The sequence below is a fragment of the Bos indicus genome, chromosome 11 (genome assembly GCF_029378745.1).
Source record: "Bos indicus isolate NIAB-ARS_2022 breed Sahiwal x Tharparkar chromosome 11, NIAB-ARS_B.indTharparkar_mat_pri_1.0, whole genome shotgun sequence".
Taxonomy (NCBI): Eukaryota; Metazoa; Chordata; class Mammalia; order Artiodactyla; family Bovidae; genus Bos; species Bos indicus.
In genome coordinates this window covers 1,450,814-1,468,270 of record NC_091770.1, presented here as the reverse complement: position 1 = coordinate 1,468,270, position 17,457 = coordinate 1,450,814, and the positions used below count along the sequence as shown (strand labels likewise).

Genomic DNA, 17,457 nt, shown 5'->3' with positions numbered 1-17,457 from the left:
ATTGATGAAAAGAGAACAGTGGTTGCCCATGGGGGTGGTGACCCTGTAAAGGAGAATGAGGAAACTTTCTAGGTGGCACAGGGATGTTCCGTGATCTTAATTGGTGTGATGGTTACACAGGTGGATAATGGACCAGAACTCATGCATTTACGCTCTGTGCCTTTTGCTGTATGTAAATTTTGCCTTGATACTAAGATCATCCTGGCTGATATTTGAGGCAGAGTGCAACAGGAGGCCAGCTGAAAGGCTGTTAGAATAGTCCAGGTTCAAGATGGTGATGGGAGATGTAAGCAGTGAACAGACTTGGGACCCCTTTTGGAGGGAGGGTCAGGACTAGGTAGCCCAGTAGGCAAGAGTCTTGTTTAAAGCAGGCCCCAGAGGACTGAATCCTTGAAGCCCATTTACTTATTCTATTTGTATGTTTTACTCTGGTTCATTTTCTTGCTAAAATAATTAAAGGTTTATTATAATACAGGACATGTATTCAGTTCAGTTCAGTTGCTCAGTTATGTTCAACTCTTTGTGACCCCATGGACTGCAGTATGCCACGCCTTCCTGTCTATCACCAACTCCCAGAGCTTACTCAAACTCATGTTCTTCAAGTTGGTGATGCCATCCAACCATCTCATCCTCTGTTGTCCCCTTCTCCTGCCTTCAATCTTTCCCAGCATCAGGGTCTTTTCCAATGAGTCAGTTCTTCACATCAGGTGGCCAAAGTAGTGGAGTTTCTGCTTTAGCTTCAGTCCTTTCAGTGAATAATCAGGACTGATTTCCTTTAGGATTGACTGGCTGGATCTCCTTGCAGTCCAAGGGACTCCCAAGAGTCTTCTCCAACACCACAGTTCAAAAGCAGCAATTCTTTGGCAGTCAGCTTTCTTTATAGTCCAACTCTCACATCCATACATGACTACTAGAAAAACCATAGCTTTGGCTAGATGGACCTTTGTTGGCAAAGTAATGTCTCTGCTTTTTAATATGCTGTCTAGGTTGGTCATAGCTTTTCTTCCAAGGAGCAAGGGTCTTTTAATTTCATGGTTGCAGTTACCATCTGTAGTGATTTTGGAGCCCCCTCCCCCAAATAAAGTCTGTCACTGTTTCCAATATTTCCCTATCTATTTGCTATGAAGTGATCAGATGCCATGATCTTAGTTTTCTGAATGTTGAGTTTTAAGCCAACTTTTTCACTCTCTTTCACTTTGATCAAGAGGCTCTTTAGTTCTTTTTCACTTTCTTCTGTAAGGGTGGTGTCATCCACATATCTGAGGTTATTGACATTTCTCCCAGCAATCTTGATTCCAGCTTGTGCTTCATCCAGCCCAGCGTTTCTCATGATGTACTCTGCATATAAGTTAAATAAGTAGGGTGACAATATACAGCCTTGACATACTCCTTTCCTGATTTGGAACCAATCTGTTGTTACATGTCTGGTTCTAACTGTTGCTTCTTGATCTGCATGCAGATTTCTCAGGAGGCAGATCAGGTGGTCTGGTATTCCCATCTCTTGAAGAATTTTCCACAGTTTGTTGTGATCTGCACAGTCAAAGGCTTTGGTGTAGAAGTAGATGTTTTTCAGGATCTCTCTTGCTTTTTTGATGATCCAGCAGGTGTTGTCAATTTGATCTCTGGTTCCTCTGCCTTTTCTAAATCCAGCTTGAACATCTAGAAGTTCATGATTCACATCCTGTTGAAGCCTGGCTTGGAGAATTTTGAGCATTACTTTGCTAGCGTGTGAGATGAGTGCAATTGTGCGGTAGTTGAAGCATTCTTTGGCATTGCCTTTCTTTGGGATTGGAATGAAAACTGTCCTTTGCCAGTCCTGTGGCCACTGCTGAGTTTTCCAAATTTCCTGGCATATTGAGTGCAGCACCTTCACAGCATCATATTTTAGGATTTGAAATAGCTCAACTGGAATTCCATCACCTCCACTAGCTTTATTTGTAGTGATGCTTCCTAAGGCCCACTTGACTTCGCATTCCAGGATGTCTGGCTCTAGGTGAGTGATCACACCATCGTGATTATCTGGGTCATGAAGATCTTTTTTGTATAGTTCTTCTGTGTATTCTTGCTACCTCTTCTTGATATCTTCTGCTTCTGTTAGGTCCATACCATTTCTGTCCTTTATTGAGCCCATCTTTGCATGAAATGTTCCCTTGGTATCTCTGATATTCTTGAAGAGATCTCTAATCTCATTCTGTTGATTTCCTCTGTTTCTTTGCATTGGTCACTGAGGAAGGCTTTCTTATGTCTCCATGCTATTCTTTGGAACTCTACATTCAAATGGGTATATTTTTCTTTTCTCCTTTGCCTTTTACTTTTCTTTTCTCAGGTATTTGTAAGGCCTCCTTAGACAACCATTTTTCCTTTTTTCATTTCTTTTTCTTGGGGATGGTCTTGATCACTGCCTCCTGTACAATGTCACAAACCTCCATCCATAGTTCTTCAGGCACTCTGTCTGTCAGATCTAATGCCTTGAATCTATTTGTCACGTCCACTGCATAATCGTAAGGGATTTGATTTAGGTCATACCTGAATAGCCTAGTGGTTTTTCCTACTCCCTTCAATTCAGTTTGTCTTTGGCAATAAGGATTTCATGATCTGAGCCACAGTCAGCTCCTGGTCTCGTTTTTGCCAACTGTATAGAGCTTCTCCATCTTTGGCTGCAAAGAATATAATCAATCTGATTTCAGTATTGACCATCTGGTATTGACTATATATTCAGTAAGACTGATTAAATGTAACTAAATTAGGGAAATTGAAACCAGAAGATGGAAGAAGCAAATATGCCAGTTTGGGGACTGATGTTGGAAAACTAAGATCAGGAACCTATTTTTGCCCAGTCCTCTTGGCTGGGCCCCTAACAGGGCTTGCCAATGGGTTATGAAGGGGACAGTAAGGGTCTTTTAATATCAGAGGAAAGAAAGCTCAGATTATAGACACCCATGCAGTGTTCAATCAAGTTGATTTTAGTTGAAGAAGAAGGAATGTTTGTCTTTTGGAGACTCTCTGGGCTTATAAAATAAAAAAATATACATTTTTGTAGAATTTGCTTTGTAATAGAATATTGTATCACAAAGGTCTGATATATTAGATCAGATCAGATCAGATCAATTGCTCAGTCGTGTCCGACTCTTTGCAACCCCATGAATCGCAGCACGCCAGGCATCCCTGTCCATCACCAACTCCTGGAGTTCACTGAGATATCAAGTGCTTTATAAAGAAATGAAGGTTATTTTAGGGGAAATTACCTTCCTTCTATTTGAGACTGAATTTATTAAGCAGAAATGTAAATATCATAGAGTATAATTTAGGATAAAATACAAGTTTGAGTATATTCTCTATACATTTATGGAATCATTATAATTTAAAATTACTATAAGGTAATAGTCTGATATGGGAATTGAGTTTGGCTTGAATATATTCAATCAGCCTAAATGAATATATAGATAAGTAGAAATACTGCAAGAATGTATGTCAAAAAATGCATTAATTATTTGATTGATCATTACTAGCATGGGCAGTTCAGTATGCTGCCAATTGAATATGGGGGGACCTTGTAAATATTAGACATTCTTTATTTAAGAACAATTAGTAAATCAAAGGAAAATGAAATGAAAGAAGAACTGAAGAAAAGGGAGAATTTATGTGTGGAGAAGATGTTAAAAGTGTGTGCTAGTAAGGAAATCCATCAAATTAAGCCTTGTCTTCATTCTGAAACTTTTACTTGATGTCTTGAAATGGACCAGCCGAAATGAGTGCTTGAGTCAACACCAGAGCATTAACGGCAGACTTCTATGGCATTGCCCATAGGATCTAACGGCAAAGATCTCTGTCCTGGGCAGAGACTCGAGAAGGGAAAGAACTGTCACAATCAATTTATTGTGCTCCAGGATGGCTACATTGGGGGTTGGTTCTTTAGGAAATGTGATCGTAATTTATTTCACTTTTATGCATGTAAAAGTGACCATAGCTGGATCCCACCGATGGCAAAGTCATGCTGCCCCATCCATGGTGGAAATGGAGAGAATGAAGTATGATGAAAACCTTGCCTAGTTGGAGATGCTGAGGGATTTCCCTGGTTCTGATGGGTTAGGTTTAGCTCCAGCAGAGCATGTGGTTTAAGGGGAGGAAGGGGCTGTTATAACGAATTGAGTGGGGTGATTCTTAGCAAAGTCACCTGGGGACTGGGACATGTTGGTGTCACATGCTTTCTGGAGATGAGGCTGGTGGTACAGGAGAGAGTTGTTGATGACTGGGACTGGGCCACCCAGAGTCCCGGGCTTCCTCCAGCTCAACAGTGAGGGGCATTGAGGACTGGGAGCAAGAGGTCCACGTGAGGACACTGAGTATCTGGTTTCTGGCCCTTCTTCTACCACTTACTAGATGATTCTTGTTGGACAAGTCTTTTGATCTCCCTCAGCCTAGACTCTTCCATCCATGACATGGGGTCAGCACGTCTTGCCCCACTCAGCCCTTCATGAAGGGTCATTGTGGGGATCCACAGGACAGAGGACCTAGGGACCCTCTGAAAAAGCCCGCAAATATCCATTACAGTTGGTTTTTATTATTTGCTGGGGACGAACTCTCCTGTGTGAGTGATGCTGGAGCCAGGCACTGGTACATGCTCCAGCCTTGGAGGTATTTTAGGAAATAATCAATCCAAGATGCATTGGGTAGGAGCCATGCTAAGAGTCATAAATCTTGACAGTTTGCTGCTTGAAAAAATTAATAATGCTTGAGAGGAACATTGTAAAAACCTACAGGAGGGAAAGTAGTATGTTTGGGGAGAGAGCTTAAGCCAGTCTGGAAACTGAGAGTCATCCAAGGAAGATAGGCTCCTCCTGCCCTGGTGGGGCATAGTTTAGACACATGTACAAACACACACAGCACACATGTATACACTCGTGCATGTGGGCAGCTTGCACAAGTTTTGTGGGGCGCATTTCAGAAGAGACTGATGAATCAAAAAGGCTAGCATTGAGACTTCCCTGGTGGTCCAGTGGTTGGGACTCCAAGCTTCCAACTCATGGGGAACAAGTTCCATCCCGGGTCGGGGAACTAAGATCCCACATTACCGGGGCGCAGGACCAGAGGAAAAAAAAGCTAGCATTAATTCCAAGAAAGGGTAATTGGAATTTACACATGCAAGGTCCCATTACTTTTGGCAGAAATGCCACCTGCCTCTGAAATTTTAAAATGAAACAGCAATGGTGCTCTTGTCCTGTCCCATTTCTTACTGGTGGAGAAGAGCATGCTTGTATAGCTTTGGGATTCAAGGCTGCTGTGCACAGCAGTGGAAGACAGGGTCACAAAGGGGGGCCAGACGTCATGGTTTTTAACTGATCAAAGCCCAAGGATGGTCTGTGGTTAGAAAGGAAAGTGAAGAATAATGCTTTTCCTATGTCCAGAATGTTCCAAAACCTTCTGAATCCTCTGTATTGAATCAGGATGGTCACCTGGACTTGTGCCAGGCTCTCGCTGTTGGTGGGACTCCTGGTGGGTTGTCATGGAGAATCGTTGAGGGGAGGCCCAGGGACAGACTTGGGTAAGGCCACCTGAGGCCAAAGGCAAGTCAGTCAGGGCTGGGCTCCATGCAGGTGTAGTTGACTTCCTATTATGGGAGAAGAGAGTCTTTAACTGCTTTGTCTGTGGTCTGAGACCAGATGATCGCATTAAAAAACAATGAACAGATGCTCACGACTATATAAAGGAGATAAACAACTAGGATTTACTGTATAGCACAAGTAACTCTCCTCAGTACCTCACCATAAACAGTGATGGAAAATAATAGAGATAGATGCTGGGAAAGATTGAAGGCAAAAGGAGAAGAGAGTGGCAGAGGATGAGATGGTTGGATGGCATCACTGATTCAATGGACATGAACTTGGACGAACTCCAGGAGATGGTGAAGGACAAGGAGGCCTGGTGTGCTGCAGTCCATGGGTTCACAAAGACCTGGACATGACTTAGCAACTGAACAACAATACATTTATATAAATTTAACTGAATCACTTGGCTGGACACCTGAAACTAACACAATATTGTGTATCAACTATACTTAAATAAAAAGAATTTTTATAAGGATGAAAACATTGACTTCTGTAGGGTGATAGGATTATTTTTTATTTAAAAATTGCTTAATAAAAGTGTTGAATTTTTTAAATTGTAAAAGTAACATGTTTATTTTTTTTTAAATGTTAATTTAAATGGTTAGGATTTAAGGATATCTTGACATTGGGTCTGTCATGTTTTCAGGTGGAGAAAACAAGGAATTTTGTCAGCCGGAGCCTGGTCATAGGAGAAGTGCTCTCCATGGCGGACATGGCCACAGGAGTAAAGGTGAAAGTCAGTGGGTCTCCCAGCCTTCATGCACTGCAAGTTTTGCTTTATTTCACTATATTTTTATTTATTTGGCTGCGCTAGGTCTTAGGTGTGGTGTGCGGGATCTCATTCCCTGACCAGGGACTGAACCTGGGCCCCCTGCCTTGGGAGCTTAGTGGCTTAACCACAGGAGACCAGGGGCGTCCCATGAACTGATAATTTTGAATGAAAAGGAGAGAAAACAAAACAGTTCCATAGGTGTCAGTCTGTCCCTACAAGAGATGTTTATAAAATGGTACAGCTCCCAACACATCCCCTTGACTTCCGCTTCAGTCATTGTATTCAATCCGGTATTTGTTTTTCTTTGCTTTTTCTTTCTGTATAGTTTTACTGCATTTATGCCAGCCAGTTATTTTCCTTTCCTTTCCTTTTGTGTTTTAGTTAGTTATGCAGGCTGCACTGGGTCTGCGTTGCTCGGGCTCGCTCTGGTTGTGCTGAGCGGGGCCACTCTCCGGTGGGGCTTCCCATTGCGGGGATTCTCTTGTTGCGGAGACGGGCTCTAGGCACTTGGGCTTCAGTAGGTGTGGTGCATGGGCTTAATGCCCTTTGGCATGTGGGATCTTCCTGGACCAGGAACTGAACCTATGCCCCCTGCACTGGCACATGGATTCTTAACCACTGGACCACCAGAAAAGTCCTCCTAAGTCTTCAACTACTGAATAATACTCCTTTGGGTGGAACAACACTTGGAATTCTTATATACTTCTTATATACTTCTCCATTTTTGCTGATTAAATGGGTATAAAATGGCATCATGCAGTAGACTTGTTTGCATGTACCAGCTCACCAAGGGTGGTAAACAGAATAGCTTAAAAGGCATGAGTGCCATGACCTCTCCTAATGCCCTAAGTCTCCCAGCAGGCATGTGGCTCTGCATGTAACCTCCTCTCCCTCCCTGGATGCCACTGCATCTCCAAATAAGTGTCTGCATGCAGACATCCAGTTCTGATGTCCCCAAAGGGAGAAGTTATGATTAGAACATGAAGAGGAAATGATCAAACGAGAAGCCGTTGATGAGTCCAAGATGCAAACTCTTTGTGTTCTGCAGTACAGACGTTTACATATGAGTAGGAATAAAAGGGCTTCCTTGGTGGCTCAGACGGTAAAGAATCTGCCTGCAATATGGGAGACCTGGGTTCTATCCCTGGGTGGGGAGGATCCCTTGGAGGAGGAAATGGCAACCCACTCCAGTACTCTTGCCTGGAGAATCCCATGGATGGAGGAGCCTGGTGGGCTACTGTCCATAGGGTCTCAAGGAGTCAGACACGACTGAAGTGACTTAGCATGCAGCAACAGAAATTAAAAACCAAGACTTCTGTGAATGCCATCCCAAGGTGAAGACGTTTGTAGGGAAGCTGGCTTCCCTATGATTTCAGCCAGGCAAGGTCTCTTCTCTCTTGGCTGTGGCTTCTGCAGTGAAGAAAGTCAGTCAGATGCTCAAATAGATCCTCCTATCAGAAATCCTAGAGGATCCTGCTGAAGACTCATGAACCTCAGCTGGTTGTTTTGCTACATTGCCCCCCATTCTGTCTGGCAGGTCTCTATGGGGAAGACCCCACAGGCTGTCCCCACTCTCTGGGTAGGACACCTGCTCGTCTGCAGCTGCAGGGTCTTGCACGGAGCCAGGCGCACAGAACTGCATAGGGAATGTTTGAGCGAATGAGGGAAGGGCAGCTTCTGGTATCAAGCAGACCGAAGAAACATTTCAGCCTGTTGCAATGTGTGGACCTTACTTCTTGGGTGGGGCAAAACGTTCGTTTAGGGTTTTGCCACAAGATGCTACAGAGAAACCCGAGTGAACTTTTCAGCCAACCTAAGTAGACCCTGATTCAAACAACAAACCGTAAAGAAAGACTAGGAATCAGTTGGGGAGATTTGAACATTGTCTCTCTGGCAGTATTAAAAGATTATTATTGTATCTGAGGTGAAATAATGGTTTGAGGATCATGCTTTTAAGAAGAGTCCCTACCTTTGACAGAGGCTTAGGAGATACTTAGGGATGAAGTGACAGAATGTCTGGGATAAACTTTGAGATCCCCTGCGGTGTAGAATGGGAGAGTGAACTGGGGGAAAATGAATAAAATGGACCATGAGCTAGGAATTGTTGAGTTCATGATACTCTTCTATTTTGTTTGAATTTGTCCACACTAGAAAACTTTTAAAAAGTTTTACTCCTGAGTATCCTAGAAGGAAATTTGAATAGATTTAAAGAAACAGACCTTTAAAAATGCTTCTCTGATCACATCAATCCTCTACTGAAGACCTCTTCCTCTTATGGTTTAGAGAAGGCCTCCAGCCCTTGACCTGGCTCACAGGTCCTCAAATGGCCTGGCCGGACATTCGCCTCTCCAGACACCTTCTGTGCCATATGGTCCTGCCCAGGATATATCTTGGCCTTCTTTCGGTCTCTTGTTTCCACATCTGGACCACTCATGCTGTCTTTCTCCTCCTTCACCTGCCTGACACTCATTCTCAAGTCCCAGCTCAAGTGTCCTTCTTTCAGGGAAACCTCCCTCCATCCTCAAGTTTATTTATTTATTTCTGTCTGCGCCGAGTCTGTGTTGCCGCGCAGGCTTTTCTCGAGCTGTGGTGAGCAGGGGCTGCTCTGGTGCCTGTGCTCGGGCTGCTCTTTGCGGGGCCTCTCTTCCTGTGGTGCACGGGCTCTTGGTGTAGTTGAGGGTCCGTGCTTGCCGCGCGTGGGCTCAGCAGCTCAGTCCGCCAGCTCCAGAGCACAGGCTCCGTGGTATAGCGCACAGGCTGAGTTGCTGCACGGCGTGTGGGGTCTTCCTGGACCAGGGATGGAACCCCTGTTTCCTGCATTGGTAGGGAGATTCTTTATCACTGAGGCGCCAGGGAGCCTGCAGTTTAAACCCCACTTACGTGCTGTCATCTGTCCGTGTACCTTACAGCGTCTGTCTGGGTGCGCGCCCATTTTGGATTGAGGTATTTATTCACATGTCTCCTGTATGTCGCTTAGCACCGCTAGAGGGCAGCATCCTTGAAGACTATCTGTCTACAGTCTTGCTATGGAGGAAGTGTCAAGACATGAGTATTAAATGAATGCATAGAATCAAAGCTGTTTGGCAGTCACTCAAAAGGTTAAATGTAGAACTACTGTATGATCCAGCATTTCCACTCCTAGGTATGTACCCCGAAGAATTAAAACAGGGACTGAAATAGATACTTGTATGCTAGTGTTCATTGCAGCGTTGTTCACAGTGCCTCATAGGCTGAAAGAAGCAAGTGTCCATCAGTACATGAATGAATAAGCAAAATATTGTCTAATATATAGAATGTACCATGGACTATCACTCAGCCGTAAAAATGAGTGAAGTTCTGGTACATGTTACAACATGAATCTTGAAAATATGCTAAGTGAAATAAGCCATATCCATGAGGACAAATACTGTATGATTCCACTTATATGAAAATTTGAGAATAGACAAATTAATTTCTAGAGACAAAAAGTAAATTACAGGTTCCCAGAGGCCGAGGGAAGAGGAGAACGGGGTCCGTTGTTGGTTAACGGGCAGTTTGTTGGGAGGATGAAAAAGTTTCAGAAGTGGTGCCAATGGTTGCATAATACTGTTAGTACAGTTTATCCTGCTGAACTGTACACGTAACCGTGGCTAAAATGGCAAGCTTTGTGTTATAACATTTATGTTATTATTATACCATAATAAAAAGACTTGGAAAATTGGGCAAAAATGATGATTAGGGACTTCCCTTCGTGGCCCAGTGGTAAAGACTTTCTTTTTTCTAATGTTGGGGGTGTGGATTCAATCCCTGGTCAGGGAGCTAAGATGCTACATGCCTCATGGCCAAAAAAAACAAAACATAAAAACAATATTGTAACAAATCAATAAAGACTTTAAAAAATGACAATTAACCCTGTTTGCTTTTCCCGCACATGAGTTGTTTGTTGCTGTTGTTTAGTTGCTAAGCCATGTCTGACTCTGCAACCCCGTGGACTGTAGCTTTCCAGACTCCGCTGTCCATGGGATTTTCCAGGCAAGGATACTGGAGTGGGTTGCCATTCCCTTCTCCAGGGGATCTTCCTGACCCAGGAATTGAACCTGGGTCTCCTGCAGTGGCAGACAGTGGCAGGAGGATTCTTTTCTGCTGAGTCACCAGGAAAGCGCTACATACAGGGTAATCTTTCTTCCTTGTGCTCGGACATCCTAGACAGTTAGCGGAGGGTGTAGGTTGTGCCCCTGGTCCAGCCCTTCTGCCTTTCCTGTTGGTGATGGAGGGAGACTTCGGTGAGGGGAATGCAGTGCATGGAGAATGGGTGAGTGAGTCCTGGGTTGGTCACGACCTCCCCACATCTCACTGCCAGCCCAAGGCCCCTGTGGCTCTCCTGGTCACCTGAGCTGGCTGTCAACCTGAACATCAGTTCATCAGCGTTATCTGCACCCTGTAGACCTGAGCGCCTTTCTCTCTTCCTCCGAGTCTGCATCATCCAGCAGCTCCAGGTGTCTGTAAGTGCTTCGGACAAACACAGTTGTACTCACACAGCCAAGTGCTGGCTGAACCAAGGGCTGCTTGGACAGCGACTCACAGTGAGGGCGTGGGGAAATGGAGAGGGCTGCCAGAGAGAGAGACCTTCTCTGCTGAGGGCTTTGAATCTCACTCTGACTTGGGAGCTGGCCCAAGGTCTCCCGCCAAACAGGCTGATGCAATCTGGATGAACTTACAGCCAAAAGAATCGAGACCTGCTTCCTTTTCTTCTTCCCCATGACGGCTCCTGTTTCCCCTTGTTTGAATCATCTCACTCTATCTTGGTTTGCGTGGGCTGCCATGATAAACAGCTACAGAACCAGTGGTTTAAACAACAGAAATTAATTTTCTCATGGTTTTGGAGGCTGGGAAGTCCAAGATCTAACTTCCAGCTGATTCAGCTCCAGGTTAGGGCCCTCTTTCTGGCTTGTAGGCAGCCAGCCACCTTCTCTGTGTGTGCTCACATTTCAGGAGCAGGATGGGGGAGACAGAGAGAGAGAAAAGAGAGAGACAGAGAGAGAGAGTGTGCACTCTGGTATTTCTTGTAAGGGCACTAATCCCATCATAAGGGCCCCATTCTAAAGACCCCATTTAAATGTAGTTAGTTCCCAAGGTCCTATATCCTAACACCACATTGGGGATTAAAGCTTCTGCATATGAATTCTGGGCTTCTCTGGTGATTCGGCAGTAAAGAATCCACCAGCCAATGCAGGAGTTGTAGGTTCCATCCCTGCATTAGGAAGATCCCCTGAAGGAAGAAATAACAACCCATTCCAATATTCTTGCCAGGAAAATCTCATGGACTAAAGGAGCCTTTTGGGTAAGTCTCTGGGGTTGCAAAGAGTTGGACATGACTTAGTGACTATTCAGCAACAAATAGAGGAGTTTTTGGGTGAAGACCTAACGACTTAGTCCGTTGCACTATCTTTTGTGGGGTCACCGTAGTCTCAAAAACCGTTTGCAGTGCCTTGGTATAGCCCATCTACTCTTTGTTTTCTTTTTTAAACATACTTATTCATTTGACTATGGCAGTTCTTAGCTGTGACACGTGGAATCTTTAGTTGTGTGGCATGTGGGATCTAGTTCCCTGAGCAGGGATCAACCCACCCCTTTTATTGGGAGTATGGGGTCTTAACCACTTGATCACCAGGTAAGTTCCTCCCATCTGCTTTTGAAATGGAAACAATCTGAATGCACTTGAAGTCTCTTTAGGGGGCCTTCTGTCTGCCCATCATGTAGGAAGGACCTGGATTCTTGCACACATCAGAGATCTGGCAGGTCCGTGGTGTCAGGGAGATGGTCAGAATGATGAGGGTTCATGTCCCAACTCTGAGACGTCTCCATCACGGCCCTAGAAGTCACATCATACTCCTGCAGCTTCATTTTCTGTGAGGACTGTGATGCTAGCTGGTGTTGATGCCCAGTCACTGGCTGGTTCAGATTTAAGCCGATGGTGCCCAGGAGGAGCTCCAGGCCATGCCTTGCAGGTTGCAGGAGCTATGTAAGTGGTGGTGGTGGTGGGGCTGCAGCTTCTGACGTGGGCCTTCCCCAAACGGGCTGCCAGATGGTGGCTCAGCTAGTGGGTGGAGGAGGGACCAACCTTTGTTCCCAGGCTCAGCCCATTCAGCTTTCCCTGCCCAGGGGTCGGCTCTCCTTCTAGCTACTCTTTGGGAGCTAAAGGGCCTTGCTGAAGACCATATCCCTGGGCCTGTCAGCCTGTCCTGACTGTAGTTCCCAGCTCCCAACTGTGGCCACCGGAGGCTGCTACCAGCCCTCCCTGGGCCTGTTGTGCTCATGACCCCCTGCACTTGACCTTGGAGCTGTGTCTGTGGTCCTCCAGAGAAGTGAGAAAGGAGAGAGGGGGCTTTCTCAAACAAGCAGTACAAGGTGTGCACGTGTTTAAAGTTAGGGTTCTCCTTGAGTGTCCCTTGCCTCCCGCTTCCGTTTTATTTCCTTGCCGCTGCTTTCCCCAGCTTTTCTCTGCATCTTGTCTCCTGAGGGGGCTGGGTCCAGCCAGAGCAGGCCTCTCACGGCCGTGTTGGCAGCAGTGGTCTGGTGCCCTGTCACGGGGACGGCTGGTGCTGCTCCTCGCGGCGGCTCTGCGCCTGCTCCATTCCGGCTCTGCATCCCTGTTGTAGGAATCCACCCCTCCTCCCTGGCTTCTCCTGCAGCCTCCTCCCTTGCAGTGGATGATCCTCCATCTATCTGAAGACTCAGGTCAAAGACGAGGTATCACATTGCCCCCACCTCCCGAGTCTAACCCACCAGCTCTGTCTCCAGAATCCTCCCCAAACGCCTCCACTTCTCGTGCCCTTTACTGCAATCTGACCACCACGCCCTGGCCAGGCACCTGGGCCTGCCTGCCGGGCTGGGCGCCGCACCCTGCTCAGAATACAGTGGGCCAGGGAGCTGTCTGTGAGAGTCCCCCAAGGGCCTCCCCAGCCGTCAGATTCCCTGCTCTTTGGGGACTGTGGCTTTGGCGACATGCTGGTCAGCACATGGGAAGAGGCCTGTGTTTGAACAGACCGTGTGGATCAGGGTCTCGCAGGTAATGCCTCAGTTAACTCCTGCAGTTTTAAAACCATTCTTTTATTTGTGGCTGTGCTGGGTCTATATCACTGTGAGGGCCTTCTCTAGTTGCGGTGGGTGGGGATTACCCTCTAGTTGCGGTGTGCTGGCTTCTCACTGTGGCGGCTTCTCTAGGTGCGGAGCACAGGCTCTAGGGTCCTCGAACTTCAGTCGTTGCGGCTCCTGGGCCCCAGAGCACAGGCTCAGTAGTACTGCACACAGGCTTTAGTTGCCCACGCCCTGTGGAATCTTCCTGGATCAGGGATTGAACCTATGTTTCCTGCATTGGCAGGCAGATTCTTTACCACTGAGCCACCAGGGAAGCCCAGCTCCTGTGGTTTTCCAGAAGCCTGCAGGTTTCACTCACCCAGCCCAGCGCTCCTACTAATAGCCTTTAGTGAATGGAGTCTTTCAAAAGGTGGCCGACTCATTTCCTGTCTTTCTAAAGAGGAAGAAAAAATGTAAAACCTAGGAAAACAATGCAACATAAAGAACGCATTAGCCACCAGCCAAAGAGACTTAAGGGCAGAAAATTCAACCTCTTTTAGTTTTAGAAAAATATTTTTCTTTAACTTGATTTCCAAGAGGGTTTGGGGGGAAAAGGGCTATTTGGATGGATTCCATTTTCCTGGGTTGGAATTAGAAAAGCAGTTTGCTGGGTCGGCAGTGATTCCAAGGAGCAGGGAACTGAGAAATCAGGGTGTTCAGCCTCTTCCAAGGACGTTTGATGATGCCTCCAAAGGCAAAACGCCTCATATGTCAGATGTAATTAGTGAAATTCATCCGTTGTGACGTCAGAGCATTTCAGCTGGTCAAGTGGTTCACTTCGACTTGATGAGGTGGCCTTTTTGGAAGTTAGCGTAAGGCTGATTACACCCGTGTGGTGCGGGGTATGGTCCCCACCAGAGGCTGATGACAGTTCTCAGATGGGAGCATGTGAAGATGCTGTTTCTGCCACTTACCTGCAAGGTCTTCCTTGGGGTCACTGTGTCCACTGGGATGCATTCCATTGCAGTGACCCCAGAAAAAAGGACCTATTGGCTGCTGTACTCGAAGAGTCCAGGGTCCACTCGCTTCAGATGTGGGTGTGTGGGACCTGGTCCCTCTCATCTCTCAACTTCTTGACCCCCATGCACTGGCTTCCTTCACCAGCTCTCTTGATGGCAAGAGCAATCCCCACCCTCCCTTCTTCCAAGTTCCATTACTTCCAATAAAAGAGAGAGTTTCTCTTCTCTAATAGCTGACTCCTGTGTCCAGTGGCCAGTCTGATAGGACCCACCCAGATCACAGATTCATCCCAAAGCATCCCCTTGGCCACAATTTTAGGCAGATTGGCCAGTCCTGGGTCCCAGGCTCATCTGAAAGCTGGACTGGAGGTTGACATTAGCCACGAGCCACTTGGACTGAATCTGGGGGAAGAGGACTCCCAAGAGGAAAGCTGGGGCTGTGTTCCTATGGGGATGCTGAACAGCAAGCACAGCAAATGTCTGAACACCTGAGCTCTTCTGTCTTTGCAGTCAGTCCCCTCCTCCCATCAAATGGCCCTGCTCAAGCCACCCTTCCTTTTCTTCTTTCTCCTCCTCTTGACCAAAGTGCTTGGCAGTTGCCTCTCACTGAACCTTGCTACGAAGGGCTGTTGGGTGTCAGGCAGCTTGGACTTGAACCCCAGCCCCACGTGCTTCCTCAGGTGCAGCTGTGGACAGGTCACTTCCTTCTCCTGAACCTCACTGTCCTCATCTGTCAAGTGAGGAAGTGGAGGTGAAAGTGTCAGTTGCTTCATCATGTCTGACTCTTTGCGATTCCATGGACTGTAGCACGCCAGGCTCCTCTGTCCATGGAATTCTCCAGGCAAGAATGCTGGAGTAGGTAGCCATTCCCTTCTCCAGGGGATCTTCCCGACTCAGGGATTGAACCTGGGTCTCCAGCATTGCAGGAAGAGTTTTAACTGGCCACCAGGGAAGCCTGGTGAGGGAATTGCCAATTATCAAGTGAGGGGAATTGTGCTTTCCTCCTGGGATGGTCGTGATAGGCAGTGAGTGTGTGGAGCTCAGACCCTGGAAGGCGGGAGGCACAGTAGGTAGGGCTCATCATTCACCGCTTTTGTCAGATGGGGAAACTCAGGCATTGTGTCATTGTGCAGGGTCCCCAGCTGGCGGGGCGCTGAGCGGGGGTGAGTCTGGCCTGCCTCACCTGAGCCCAGTGGCTGCTCATGCTGTAGCCTGACCTCTTCCATCCACCTTCCTGTTTGCAGACTGTTTCTTGTGGACTCTCCAGGCTGCAGTCAGCACCTGGGATCTGTTGCGCACAAAGACTGTTGCGTATCTTTGACCTACAAGGCACCAAATTAAACCCTGAGCAGACAAGGCAGGGGCTTTCCTGGTGGTTCAAATGGTAGAGAATCTGCCTGCAGTGAGGGAGACCCTGGTTATATTCCCTGGGTCGGGAAGATCCCCTGGAGGAAGGCATCAGTATTCTTGCCTGGAGAGTCCCATGGACAGAGGACAGAATCCACGGACCCTACAGTCTGTAGGGTTACCAAGAGTTAGACATGACTGAGTGGCTAACACTTTCCCTTTTTTCAGACAAGGCAGAGTGATGGGGTGCACCAGGCTTCTCTGAGGATAGGGGATGGGTGGGCTGTGCTGCTGGGGTGACCTCTGCACAAAGGGGAACCGAGAGCCGTGCCTGCCCAGGGGGATGGGGCTGGACAGGCCGCGAAGGGGAGGCCGTGGATGCCGTGCTGCTTGTGGGGCGAAGGTAGAGCTTGATGAGCTGATCGGTGTTCCTTGAATGCTTTTGCCCAGTGGGTTCGGTCGTCATTAAGTTGTTGCCTGTTTCTAACAATGATCTGTCCTGTGCTTGTTTCCAGTGTGGAATAATTTACTGGCTGTTCGGTGGGGCCATCAGAAGTCTTGGAGGCCCAGCACACGTAACTCAGTGGCTTCAGCCTCTCCAGGTATGGCATGCACCACCCTAGATAGTTTCTATGAAAATGAAAATGGAAGTCGCTCAGTCGTGTCCTACTCTTTCTGACCCGTGGACCATACAGTCCATGGAATTCTCCAGACCAGAATACTGGAGTGGGTAGCAAAATGTCACAGTAGCTAGGGGTGTGTGTGTGTTTGCAGAAAAAGAAAGTAAAATGTAGAATTAGTGTCATCCAGAGCTTTGTTTGAAATGAGAATCCTAAGACTCCCTTTTTTAGATTGCACAGGTCTGTCATATTGTTATCGCCCTGGTTGTCACCAGACTGAATTTTTATAGTGTCTCCAACTCACTACTCCCTCTCTCGCTGATGTTCTTAATGATCTGTTGTTCAATTGTTGAGTCGCTCAGTCCTGTCCAACTCTTTGTAACCCCATGGACTGCAGCATGCCAGGCTTCCCTGTCCTTCACCATCTCATGGAGTTTGTTCAAACTCATGTCCATTGAGTCAGTGATGCCATCCAGCCATCCTGTCCTCTGAGATAATGATCTGAGAGGTCGGCAGTTAGAGCAGCCATTTGACTAGCTGATTCCCTTCTAACCCGGTCAACTCCAGGAGCAGAAATACACGGGGATGTTTGCAATGACTGAGAGGGGCCACGGGAGCAACGTCAGAGCGATCCAGACCGAAGCCACCTTTGACTTCTCTGCACAGGTGAGGATTCTTCGTGTGGTTCTGCAGTCCTGTGGGCAGAAGATTTGAACCCAGCAGACCCTCCCTCTGCTTCCTCCCGAGGCCGTGTCCGCCCACACTGTGTGGGCTCTCTAGCCAGAGGTGCTCGGATTCGGAAGTGTCCGAGTTTCAGTGGAGGTGGATGTGTGCTCAGCCTCCCTGAGTCTAATGCCAACACTTGCACAGCACCTACCTTGGGAGGACACTGCTGAGACATTTGAGGTGCACTTATTAACTTAATGCTTTGGGGAAACTAGGTGGGAGCAGGACCTCCACCATCTTGTGGTTCTTCCGAACTACAGCAGGTACATGGGTATAAGAGGTCTCTGTTGGCACCTCACCCCGTGGGGCAG

General features: G+C 47.1%; 1 protein-coding gene across 6 annotated transcripts in view; it reads left to right on the top strand.

Moving 5' to 3' along the window:
* The window catches only part of ACOXL (acyl-CoA oxidase like), a 341,825-nt gene that overhangs the window by 41,803 nt on the left and 282,565 nt on the right, over positions 1-17,457 (top strand). For all 6 annotated transcript variants that reach the window (XM_070798172.1, XM_070798174.1, XM_070798171.1 and 3 more), the window contains exons 3-5: positions 6,253-6,336; positions 16,316-16,402; positions 16,988-17,086. In XM_070798172.1, the coding sequence (XP_070654273.1) occupies positions 6,253-6,336; positions 16,316-16,402; positions 16,988-17,086 (270 nt within the window). The remainder of the gene's footprint in view (positions 1-6,252; positions 6,337-16,315; positions 16,403-16,987; positions 17,087-17,457) is intronic.